Source organism: Carassius auratus, chromosome 26 (assembly GCF_003368295.1).
Source record: "Carassius auratus strain Wakin chromosome 26, ASM336829v1, whole genome shotgun sequence".
Classification (NCBI taxonomy): domain Eukaryota; kingdom Metazoa; phylum Chordata; class Actinopteri; order Cypriniformes; family Cyprinidae; genus Carassius; species Carassius auratus.
The window spans coordinates 676544-689349 of NC_039268.1; the positions used below are offsets into that span (position 1 = coordinate 676544).

The 12806-nt window shown below is 41.6% G+C and overlaps 1 protein-coding gene across 1 annotated transcript; it reads right to left on the reverse strand.

Moving 5' to 3' along the window:
- Positions 1–223: 223 nt before the first annotated feature.
- Positions 224–6665, reverse strand: LOC113044009 (malate dehydrogenase, cytoplasmic-like). Its single transcript, XM_026203586.1, has 9 exons — positions 6515–6665; positions 5866–5964; positions 4541–4637; positions 2278–2453; positions 1972–2094; positions 1515–1691; positions 1230–1343; positions 785–874; positions 224–647 (listed from the first exon to the last, which is right to left on the reverse strand). The coding sequence occupies exons 1-9, from the start codon at positions 6515–6517 to the stop codon at positions 525–527; spliced, it is 1002 nt and encodes a 333-aa protein (XP_026059371.1). The 5' UTR covers positions 6518–6665; the 3' UTR covers positions 224–524.
- Positions 6666–12806: the final 6141 nt, after the last annotated feature.

The window sequence follows — 12806 nt, forward strand, 5'->3', positions numbered from 1 at the left end:
AATTTATATTCACCATTATAATTTTCTAGGTCACTTCTAGGCTTTGAAATAATTTTTAATTAAAATGAATTCCTTAATATATAAAGGTTTTTATTCAAATAAAAAGGCCTGGCTTGCTGTCTACAATGAGGAATCTTAATTTCTTAAATCCACACCCATTAAATGTGTGTGTTCAGAGCTAGAGATGAAATGGGCACGTCAACAATCAAATACACAACAAACATTAATTTTCCACATGGCCTTTTATTGTTTTATGACAGATGTTCAATATTTTGGCCCGGACAACTATGTGCGTAATGATTTTAATTGGAAATGTTCTTCTTCAGGTGTTGCCCCGGACACTTCGAGCAGACTGCAACCGTTTCTTGTTAAGTAACACACACACGCGCACGCACGCACACGTTTAGAGACATGAATATCCACACACGCACACGGTCAGCTGTGAAATCTACAGGACGTTACAGTCGGGGATTTGGGGACTTTGAAGAGTCTAACGGCTGCCGCGCTGTTGTGGAGACATCAAGTCATGCTCCAAGGAAGGTGACCGCCGTGTCTCTCTCATCTACCAGCTCAGCGGCGGTGGCATCCATCTTACCGCGGGAGAAATCATTGATGGAGAGTCCGTCAACCACCTTCCAGGTCTTGTTCTGTTGGGGTGGAAAATAACAGTACTTACAAAGAGACCTTATCTTTCTGAACTACTTCCAAATGCTTTGATTTCTTTTTGAAATTTAATTTCATCGTTTTTTTTAGGAACTTAAAACTTTCAGTGATGAAAACAAACCTTGATCATAACAGGGAAGGAGTACATGAGGTCATTAGGAACACCATAGGAATTACCAGTGGAGTAGACGCCCATTGACACCCACTCACCCTGTTAAGAGACAGAAAAATAATTAAAAATAATTAATAATTAATAATAAAGTTAGCATTAACCCTGTAAAGCATGACATATGAAATCCATTTTGTTTTTGATAATACTATACTGACAATTCTTGCTAAAATAAATAAATAAACATTTGTGTGTGTGTGTGTATATATAAAAACTACCAATTAGAAATAGATTGTGTACAGCAGATTTTTGATCTTTAGAAAATATGTTAAATTTGATAGTATCCTTGACAAGGAAATGATTCGGAAAACTGGAAGTGCTTGAATCTTCCGCTTTACTTGTAGCCAGAATCTAATAGCCTAGACACTCAAATGATCTCCAAAGGGTGCGAGCTCACATCTGGAGTGCCGAACCAGATGTCCCTCATGTGGTCACAGATGGCTTTGGCAGCGGACATCGCACTGGAGAGCTTCCTGGCCTTGATGACAGCTGCACCTCTCTGCTGCACCGTCTGGTAAATTCAAGAAATTAAAAGAATTGCAGACGGTTAAATTAAAGCAATTAACTTCAAAAAGTAATGTGTAAAGCTATGGCCATATTAGTGCAATTTCAGCTACATTTTGTGGGTAGAAGGTCCGTTATCTCATTTTAATAACTCCACAGGTTCAGATTTCAGACTTACGGTGATGAAGTCACCCTTCAGCCAGCTTTCGTCATTCACTGCATCAAAACCTGACATCTCCTTCCCATGAAGGTTCACGATAGCATGGTGCACATCTGGGTACTGAGTTGAGGAGTGATTTCCCCAGATGATCACATTCTTCACACTGTCAGAGGACACGCCAACACGCATCGCCACCTACAGGCATGGAGGAAAAGCGCAGGTGAGAAAAGCGCTCCTATGTGTAACATGAGACAGCTAACAGTCCCTCTATAATGTCCCTGTAATGGTCTATGAACTACTCCAGAGGACATAATTAGATACGGTTGCTCTAGAACTAAGCTAGATGTGTACGATACACAATAAATAAATAAAAAAGCTTGATTACTTGCAGCACTGGAAAGCACAAAGATTGAGTTAGAGAACATCAAAAAAGCAGAATAAGAAGTGAAGGGGAATGGGGTGGTGGGGTTCGGACCTGAGAGCGGGCCCTGTTATGGTCCAGACGGGTCAGGCAGGAGAAGTTCTCCTTGGGAATGGAGGGAGCAGATTTGGAGGCGATCAAACAGTTGGTGTTGGCTGGGTTTCCGACAACTAGCACCTATGAAAGAAAACGAAAAGTGAACGGCAGAACAACAAACAACACAAACTGATCAGTTACTCATCCCGCAATGTTTCGAACTATCGCAGTGTTGTCTAAATCAGAAGCCAAAAATCTTTGAAAAATCTGAATTCAGTTGCACATAAACGGAATCAAGCGGCATTATTTGTTGCAATCTTGTACCTTGACGGTCTTCTTGGCGTACTTCTCCAGTGCTTCACCTTGGGTTTTAAAAATGGCCACGTTAGCCTTCAGTAGGTCCTTCCTCTCCATGCCCTCCTTTCTGGGCATAGATCCCACCAAGATGGCAGCGTCAAGATCCTTGAAGCCCACCTCAACCTTATCAGTGGGAATCACCTCTGTGAAGGGGTCAGAGAGAGAAACGAGTAAGAGACTGAGGGTACAGAAAAACTTTTTCACAGGAATTTCTAGGCCAACAAATTTTAAATGGAACATTTTTAAAGATCATGAACTTATTCAAAAATGTCCAGCTGTTTTTAGAAGTCATTTTTATTTTAAAAAGGAAATGTACATATATATTTTTATTATACTTTACAGGTCTCGACATTAAGCTTTGACATGAGTAAAGTAATTCGATCATTCACTTAAATAAAAAAAAACTTTTCTTTTTTTGGCACAAATGTAATTTATTCTGAAGTGGTCTCATCAGTGCTCTTTATCAGGTATTATTTTTTTTATATATTTGCCTTAAATTTATTGTTGTTACGCTTTAACTTTGTGAAGGACAATATTTTATTGAACTGATTAAATATGCACGTCTCCATTTACGTCAAATTCTTACATGTTATTAATACTTTAAGTTAGAATAATAAGACACGAAATGATTGTTAATATTCAAATGAAATCAGTATCAACAAACTCCATCTGTCCAAATGCATAAATAATGTTATTAGATTAATGTTTTACTTTTTTGACATACAAATATGAAATGTTGGAAAAATCCAAAGATACTGTTAAATACGAAATTAAATACGTCTTAATGAGTGAAGCCTTGATTCAAACAATTCATTCAAACGGCTGAATAAATGAAGCAATAAATGAAGCAAGTAACTGTTGTTATAAATGGCTCACTGAATCATCAAAAATTAATCATTTAGTAACGAAAGACTGTTGTGTGTTGCTGAGAGATGCGCGACTTTTCTGCTGTGGCTTTGTTTAGATCTATTTTTGTTAGCGCAATGGAGCAAAAACTATCCACATTGTGTCTAAAATGCAAGTCAGTTAATAATACTAGTTGAACTAAAGTTGTATAAAATCAATATCACATTTGCAATAGAGCTGAAAGTCGGGAAAACATCACTCCTGGTCGTGTGATGTTGCATATATTACATAGAATATTTATATTTTTTCTACCGCAGTATATTTGTTTCTTCGTGTGTGCTGTTGCGCTTAGTTTTGATTTCTCGATGAGTCAGACTGACGTGACCTTGATACGGTCAATACATTATGCGTTATTAGTCATCGTTTACACTGAAAATAATAAAATCTGAATCCTTCTCGCCAAAGTTTCAGTGCTTGTTATTAAAGGTTACTTATCTGGCCAGGCAAGACAATTCTCTTTCACTTGCCCCTTCACAAAATCCACTTGTATTAGAATTCATCTTTTTAATTCAAAACATTTAGCTAAATATTTATGACTATTAAATGAAATAAATATATTGTAAAATTAAAAGAAACACGTATTGCTCATTGAAACATTTTATTTTTTAAACTGCAACTTTTTCAAGTGTTTTTTTTTTAGGAAGCCTCAAGTTGAGCAAATGCATTGATAAACTGACGAAAACAGCACATAGAAACTTCTAGCATCAGTATTGTGAAATACAGCCTCGTTATGTTCGTACCTAGAGACCATTATTTCTCAGGAGTATATGCATGCTGACATTATCTCTTTACACTTTCATCTGCCATCACTATAAATCATTTATCAGGCTGTCAGTATTTCCTAAATTGGCTCATTTCATTGATAATCTTTAGAATGAGATTTAGTACAGGACTATTTATCAGAGTGGACTTCAACCGAAGCACGACATCTGTGACAGAACTTGTTCTTTGGCCTCCTCCCCTCCTCCTCTTATTGTTGTGGCATCAACATGTTTCTCATTGGTCTGTGACTATCCTACAACGTGAGCCAATAAGATCAGTCAGCACCGGATACACCTCCCAACTCCTCAAATACAGTGTAGCAGATGCTATTTTCTGCTGCAGACCTCTTCTGCAGAGTCATGCTTGCTCTTCTGCATTTTAACACATTCCTGATGTTGGCTATAAATAACACAAGCTGTGGTACAAAGAGGCAGTGGCTGAGAAGCTGTCAGTTAAGAGTCCAGTAAAAACAGATCCATATCTTCCTCTACCTGATATCCTATTATTATCTTTCACTGTGATAAGGTCTAATCTGATTCAATCAAGAGAAGGAACCCCTCACCCCTCAGAAGAGGAAGAGCACAGTCCTGCAGCTCCATGACGACTCCATCCAGCACGGGCAGCATGGGAGTGATATCCAGAAGCACCAAGATGATTGGCTGACAGGGGAGACAAACAAGAAGCATGTTACACTGCATCAGCCAATGACCAAAAAACATGTTTAATGGAATATCTGCAGTACAACATACACACTTTACATTCTATACAATAGTACAATCTGTAACTGTCCTTATATAACCGGTATAAGATAACTAGATTATGCAATATATGATATGGTGACATTCTTAAATTAAGCAATTGATTTGTACAAATACACACACAATTTATTTATTTATTTATACATACATACATACATACAAACACACAACTAACCTTTTCTTTTCTGATAACTTGCAAAAATTATTTGATAACTAACATTTCAACATTGGCTATTGAGAAGCACCCAAAATTTTGTGTATATAAGTAAAAAGTAAAAAAATAAGTGTATAAATAAAAAGACAAATCTCAAAACAAAATGTTTGTAAGCATTTAAATATTAATAATGAATTATTTTAATTTTGAGAGACAAATTATCCCAACTAAAAAAATTAGTTCCAGGAACATAAAGCTTATGTTCCCAATAAGTTATGAATGTTAAAAATCTCGTTTTTTTTTTCTTTTTAATGTTTCAAAAAAAAAAAAAAAAAAAAAAAAAACATTATTCTAAGAATGTAAATGTGTAAATTCTAATGTATCATTTTGAAAACACTTTGGGAATGTTATTTTTGAATGTCCCTGGAACATTATGAAACACAGTAACATTTAAAAAATGTTAGCTGAACATTCAACTAAAACTTTTAAGAAAAACAGTCCATTAACAATGTACAAATAACAATATTGTTCTAGCGTTCTAAAACAAAAAAAAATTTTAAAGCTCAGAAAAATTGAACGAACGTTCTATTAACGTTACTGGAGGAACGTTTGTTAAAAACTTTGAGAGAACATTTTTAGAACGTTAGCCAAATTCCTGCCTATTTTTTTTATCAGATATGCAAACATTAATCCGAATCATCCGGTTTCTAAAGATCGTTTCCAAACAATAATTCTCTAAATGGCTAAATATCGGCATTCCAAGTGTTACATGCATGCATGCTCACAGTTCAGACATTGAATACTGCAGTAACAGTCAGTGCGCGACTCTGAACACAGACATGCATCACAGAACCGCATATTTTAATCATACATTCTTATATAACACAAGAGCATGGTTTAAAATCCAGTTAGCTCCACTTGCGTCCCCCCGACCAGAGTCCTATTACGCAAGAAGACAGCCAGCCTGTGTCTCACCTGATCCTTGCCGAACACATCTCCTTTAGCAATGCTGTAGAGCAGAGAATACGCGATCTGTCCGGCTGCGCCAGTCACCAGCACACGGATCGGTTCGGCCTGAAATAAAACACAAAGTCACTCACTGGCATCACCTAGTTATGTGAACGAAGGCCTAGCGATCTGAAATGAGAAGACCTGAGCATCTGCACATAATGGTTGGAGTTAATGGGAATTAATTTCTGTGTATTATCCTCATATAATGAATGAATGAAAGAGACGGTGATACAACTGATGCTCGACGCGACGTACTGTAACGTCACTACGCGCGCGAGACTGTAACTTCGACGTAAATCAAACGCTTTTAGTATTTATAATTTGAGAAAATATAGTGACATTGAGTGCAAAAGATGCCAACCCAGTTAGTTACACCCCTTCCGCAAACGCGGAAATGGCGGTTAATTGTTTATACGAACTGCTTCAGAATATTCAATATGAATCGTTACGTGGCACATTAAAACAGATCTCACATTAAAACAGATTTCGTAATCTAAATCACATATAAAAGCGTTCAGATTTAACTAAATTAACGTTATGCACGCATCGTTGCAAAATTTGATTTGTGCTAAAAATCCTGTGCAGGACTAAAATGGAAGGATGCGAGTCTCACCATGTTTCAGATCTGATTGTGCAGGTTAAGATGTGCGCCAAAGCTGTGCTGCTCTGCCTCAGACTGGACGGATGGGTCACCTCTATTCTTGCGTGGAAATGCCACACGCTTTCACAGAAATGCGGTACACCGGGATATGTAGTTGCTATTGCTGCTCTCTCCACCAATCGGTTCGCAGAAAGAACTCATTTTCCCATGAGCATCCGCGCTCAACTTCCTTATATGGAACATAACGACTTAAAAACGTATAAACGTGGTGTTTTGAAGCTCCCATTCCAAGTTCTTGATTGGTTTATTAACTAAAAATAGCCAAGCGAAACAGATTAGGTAAAACTCGTTGAATGAACAAACAAACAGAATAAGCATCTTTTATAATAGGCTAATTTGTAATGGCCGCAATTCAAAATAGAAGCATTTTTATTAAACTCATACTTTGGATGCTACTGAAATTACTAATAGCGGAGCTTACAGACATTTTTTTTTTTATCTCTGAACTCTCTGAATTAATGCTTGTGTAAGTTACATTGGGAGTTTGTGTGAAGAATCTAAAATAAGTTCCCCTTCTGTCAGTTCTGATTGAAACATTTGCACATCTATACACAGAATCTCACATGGTTTCTATATTCTGTGTTACGCCAAACTGTTATCGTGTTCTGCTGTAAAGAAATTTCACTTTCAAGTATAAATTCATAAACTCCACTGTCCTTGATTGAAAATGTCCTTTAGAGCTGAACAGGAAACATGCAAGATCACGCGCATTTCCTAAAGAGAGCACTGAGGTCAAATAGCTCATGTGCTTTCACTTCTGTAGAGCAGTTTGTGGTTGTCTGCATGTTTTAACGCTAAAAAGCCTACTGTATTATATTTGTTAAATGAATTTCTCCCCAAAGGCTACAATCTACTCATTGCCTTCGGTTGTCTGAGTAATGGTTGATTTTTCATAATAAAAGATTAATATAGAATTTTCATTTCAACCCCTTTCAGGTTGTGGTTCATGTTCATTTGCAGTGAAATCTGCAATTATTTTTTAGAAACAAGAAAAATTTATATAGTATTGTATAATATAGCCACAAAATGGCTGAAAAACTAAACTCGAATTGTGTACTTCTCTTCGAATTTAAAATGCATAATTTCAGTTATTTCATAACTGAAGCCACAAGAAACTCTCCTGAGGCCACAAGAGGGTGCATTGAGCCAAATATTACTAATGCACGTTTATTCATAGCATTAGAATACATGACTGTGAAGAAGTGAGTAATATTTAAAATAATGTTTATAAACAAATTAAAATTAAGTCGTTTAAACAACTATAAACAAAACAGCATCATGTAAGCAAGCATAATTTAATACAAAGGGCAGAAAGCCAATCACACAGAGTACATTTTTCATTTAAAAACATGAGGCAGTGGGATGGGGAAAACCCCACCATAAAGTCTCAAATATATTTTTAGTTGAACTTGCATTAATTTTACATGGCTTTCTAAACATACAGCTCTCTTGTGCAAGAGGTGAGTCCAACGGTGATAGAAGATGTCCCTCTAGAAATATGCATTCTGTGTGAATGGCTTGGTTTCAGTTTTGATGTAAACAAGATCTTCTCCACATTGATGTTCTTTTTTTCTGTATTATTTTTAAAGAACATCGCATCAGCGCTTCATCTAGTGGCTTCAACTGGATAGGTTAACAAAAACACTATAATGCAGTTACACTTACATTGTCATCGCATCTTGTGCACCACTGATAAATGCCAAAATATACTTCGGCCGTCTGCATTATGTCATTTTCGTCGTCAAGAGGGCTCACGGACAGCCCGCCCGGGTGCAGGCAATCTTTGAGACCGTGTGGACGTTTTTGCAATCGAATGTGGATTTTTATTTTAAATTCAATTTTTTTTTTCAGCCCTATAAGTGTTGTTTTTAATATATTATTAGTTTTAATTATACACAAGAATGTTAATCAGTTGATCTTTTAATTGTCATTGCATTATATGCATTGCCCCAACAACTAAAACTAAAACTACACATTTCCCTATCATAGGTCACTTCGATGCTGCGGTGACGTCACCACGTATGGGAACACCTCCGGTGTGACGAATGTCTGAAGCCCTATACCATCCCGCCAATCCTATTGGCCAAATGGCGCATAGCACCACCCTACGCATGCGCACGCATGATATACCTGGGTGCAGCGCGCCATTTCGCTCAGATTTCATTCCTTCAGGAATAGCGAATCTTCTGTGCCCTATCATCTCGCGTTCTCCAGCGATTTTCTTCGAGCAGTGTTTAACTCCTCTTTCGCGGACGCGATGAGTCAACGAAAGGTAAGAGCCGTATATGGGTTTATCACAGGGAGGCACTCATGAGAGATTCGTTTGCAGCCTCTCTCATGTTCTCTCTGTGATAGCCTACGGCTATGGTAAAATAAGAAAAGTATCCGCGCTCTGGAGTCTATTTCTTCAGTCGCCTCGCGTCTAACCCCCACCGTTCGCTTCTGCGGTCGCCGAGGCCCCGCACGAGGTGTTGGTTAGGGGCGATATGTGCGGCTTGACTATGAATACAGTGATGCACTGGAGTTTCCACTTGCTCGCTCTCCCCTACTCGAGCGCGTTGATCAGAGCAGTTTTGCTTTATACTATGTTGTCTAACCGCAGCTTCTACTCAGAGTAGGCTCTGACCTGCATAAGCGGTTCTCTCCCTCCGAGCGGACAGGAGAAACGCGCTTCCCCTTCCTCAGTGTGCTACATGGCGGACTGCTATTATATAGCGATGCCGTTTGACTACCTCTCTAGCCGAACGGATCGCGCCAAACTCCGCCGCGACCTAGTCTCGTCTAGACGTATCGAGTCGTGTCTATTTCGGCAAATTTTATTCTCTTATTAAGACGGTTCTTTACGAGAAGCCTCTCGTTCTTTCCCCACACTCTAACATTGACCGTCTCGCAGCACAAGCACTTCGAGCGTCACTGAACTGAGCTGTTATTTGAGCGCCCCTCAGACACTGCACAATTCAGTCTTCAGAGTTTGAGGGACGGCACAAGAGACTGGCGAATTTGGCCAGTTTATGACGGCTCACACAGCTGCCGCGTTCTCGCTAGCGGCGTGGCCCTATGTTTATCTTGTTGGATTAAATCCTGCCGTGGACACGCTTCAGGATTATACACAACGAAACACAGCGAGTTTGACGCATGCATTTCCTTCTATGTTTGCCGGGGTCTGTGCCCTCCACTGAAGAGTGCTGTTGGACTGCTAATGCACATCCAACCCTCTCACTGCAGCCCCCACGCTCTAACATTGACTGTCTCGCAGCACATGCACTTCGAGCGTCACTGAACTGAGCTGTTATTTGAGCGCCCCCTCAGACACTCTGCACTATTCAGCCTTCAGAGTCTGAGGGACGCCACAAGAGGCTGGCAAATATGGCCAGTTTATGACGGCTCACACAGCTGCCGCGTTCTCGCTTGCGGCGTGGCCTAATGTTTTCTTGTTGGATTAAATCCTGCCGTGAACACGCTTCAGGATTATATACAACGAAACGCAGCGAGTTTGACGCATGCGCTTTGCTTCATGTTTGCCAGGGTCTGTGCCCTCCACTAGAGAGTGCTGTTGGACTGCTAATGCACATCCAACCCTTTCACTGCAGTCCCCACGCTCTAACATTGACTGTCTCGCAGCTAAGGCACCTCGAGCATCATTGGATTGAGCTATCATTTGAGCGCCCCCTCAGACACTCTGCACAATCCAGCCTTCAGAGTCTGAGGGACGCCACGAGAGACTGGCGAATATGGCCAGTTATGACGGCTCACACAGCTGCCGCGTTCTCGTCAGCGGCGTGGCCTAATGTTATCTTGTTGGATTAAATCCTGCCGTGAACACGCTTCAGGATTATACACAACGAAACGCGGCGAGTTTGACGCTTGCGCTTTCCTTCTATGTTTGCCAGGGTCTGTGCCCTCCACTAGAGAGTGCTGTTGGACTGCTAATGCACATCCAACCCTCTCACTGCAGTCCCCACGCTCTAACATTGACTGTCTCGCAGCAAAGCCACCTCGAGCATCATTGGATTGAGCTATCATTTGAGCGCCCCCTCAGACACTCTGCACAATCCAGCCTTCAGAGTTTGAGGGACGGCACAAAAGGCTGGCAGAGATGGCCAGTTTATGACTGCTCATACAGCCGCCACGTTCTCGCAATGGCGACGTGGCCCGATTTTTATCTTGGTGAATTTAATCCTGCCGTGGATACGCTTCAGGATTATACACAACGAAACGCAGCAAGTTTACGCATGCGCTTTACTTCATGTTCGCCAGGGACTGTGCCCTCCACTAGAGAGTGCTGTTGGACCGCTAATGCGCATCCAACACTCTCACTGCAGTCCCTACGCTCTAACATTGACTGTCTCGCAGCAAACAGCGCTTCGAGCAGCATTGGATCGGGCTGTGACGCCAGGCGTAATAATAAATAATAATCCCTCAGACACTGCGCAATCCAGCTTTCAGATCTTGAGGGGCGATTCAAGGGTCTTACACAGACGACCCGTTTATGACGGCTCGCACAGCCGCCGTTTTAGTTAGCGGCAGAGCCTGATGTTCAATTTGTTGGTCTAATTCCTGCCGTGGACACGTTCAGGAATATACACAACGGGACGCAATAGCTCTTATGCATACACTTCCCCTGTGCACGAATGCCGCAGGCTTTTCCGTGCACGGACATTATGTGTATGACAGCGTTGCAGAAAGCGGAAATTTGAGACTGCTAGTATCGTTTTGGGTCGCGTGGAACGCTTGCCCGGCATTTCTCAATGGGTGTTACGCACAATTGTCACGGATACACCAATTCGTTTTTTAGAGGCCCGCCTCTTTCCGCTGAATTCTTTCCACGGTGGTAGACTGATGGTAATAGCAGTGTTGTGACAGGAGATGTCAACTCTGCTGAGCAAAGGGGCTATAGAAGTCGTAGACCCCGTACTTCTCAATGCATGGATGTAGCTCTGGCCCCGTTGCGGCTCCAGGGCGTCCGTCTGTTAACCACTTGGATTCCACAGCGGCATTCCCCGTAATTTGTCTGGGGTTACTTCACATGCGCCCTTTTCAGTGGAAAAGTGGGCGGTAAGACGAAATATTTCACCCCGTTGTCTTCCGCATCCGACGATTTCGGTGACACGGAGTTGTGTGATGTCATTAAAGCTATGGATGCCAACCGAGTTTCTCCTACCGGGGTTCGGCTGGGGATTTGAGCTTTCCCAGAGACCGTCACGACGGATGCGTCTTTGACCGGTTGGGGAGCTGTTTGTCAAGGGCTACCAGCCCATGGAGTGTGGACAGCTGCACAACGCAGTTGGTATATAACCGGTTGGAATTACTGGCAGTTTTCTGGCTCTCCAGTAATTCGCGAATCTGCTGATCGGCCGTCTTGTGCTGCTCAGATCAGACAGCACAGCGTTTGTCTCATACCTGAATCATTAGGAAGGATTACGCTCTCGCCCCCTGTGCAGGCTGGCGAGACATGTTCTTCTCTGGTCTCAGAGAAAATTTCTGTCGATCCGAGTTGTTCATGTCCCCGGACGTTTGAACTTCGGAGCAGATATGCTATCCAGACGGGCTCTGGAACAGGGAGAATGGAGATTACACCTCCAGACGGTGAATCTTTTATGGCGGATATTCGGCAAGCGAAAGTGGATTTATTCGCGTCAAACATGACTACGCATTGCCCGCTATGGTTCTCCCTATGCCCCCATCGCCCCTGGGCGTGGATGCATTAGCTCACAGCTGGCCCACGACCAGTCTGTATGCTTTTCCTCCGATTCGTTTGATCCCAGCGGTATTATGCAGAATACGGTGGGATAGAGTGGATCAGCTGCTGCTGGTGGCTCCGCGATGGCACACGCAGCCGTGGTTTGCGGATCTGATCAGTCTGCTAGCGGGCTCTCCTTGGAGATTCCCCTCAGACAGGATTTATTATCACAAGCACAGGGGCTGATTTGGCACCCGAGGCCGGATCTGTGGAAACTGTGGGCGTGGCCATTGAGCGGAGTGCATTAGTATGTCCCAGTCTTTCTGTTGAAACCACTGAGACTATATTGAATTCTAGAGCAGCTTCTACGAGACGCTTATATGCTTTCAAGTGGAGACTGATTACAGCCTGGTGTGGCAATCGTAATGTGGATCCAGTTTACTGCCCAGTGGCTTCAGTGCTGGAGTTCCTCCAGGATTGTTTTTCGGATGACATAACACCAGCCACTTTTAGGTTTACGTGGCAGCCATTTCAGCTTACCACGAATACATAGGCGGTGCCTCT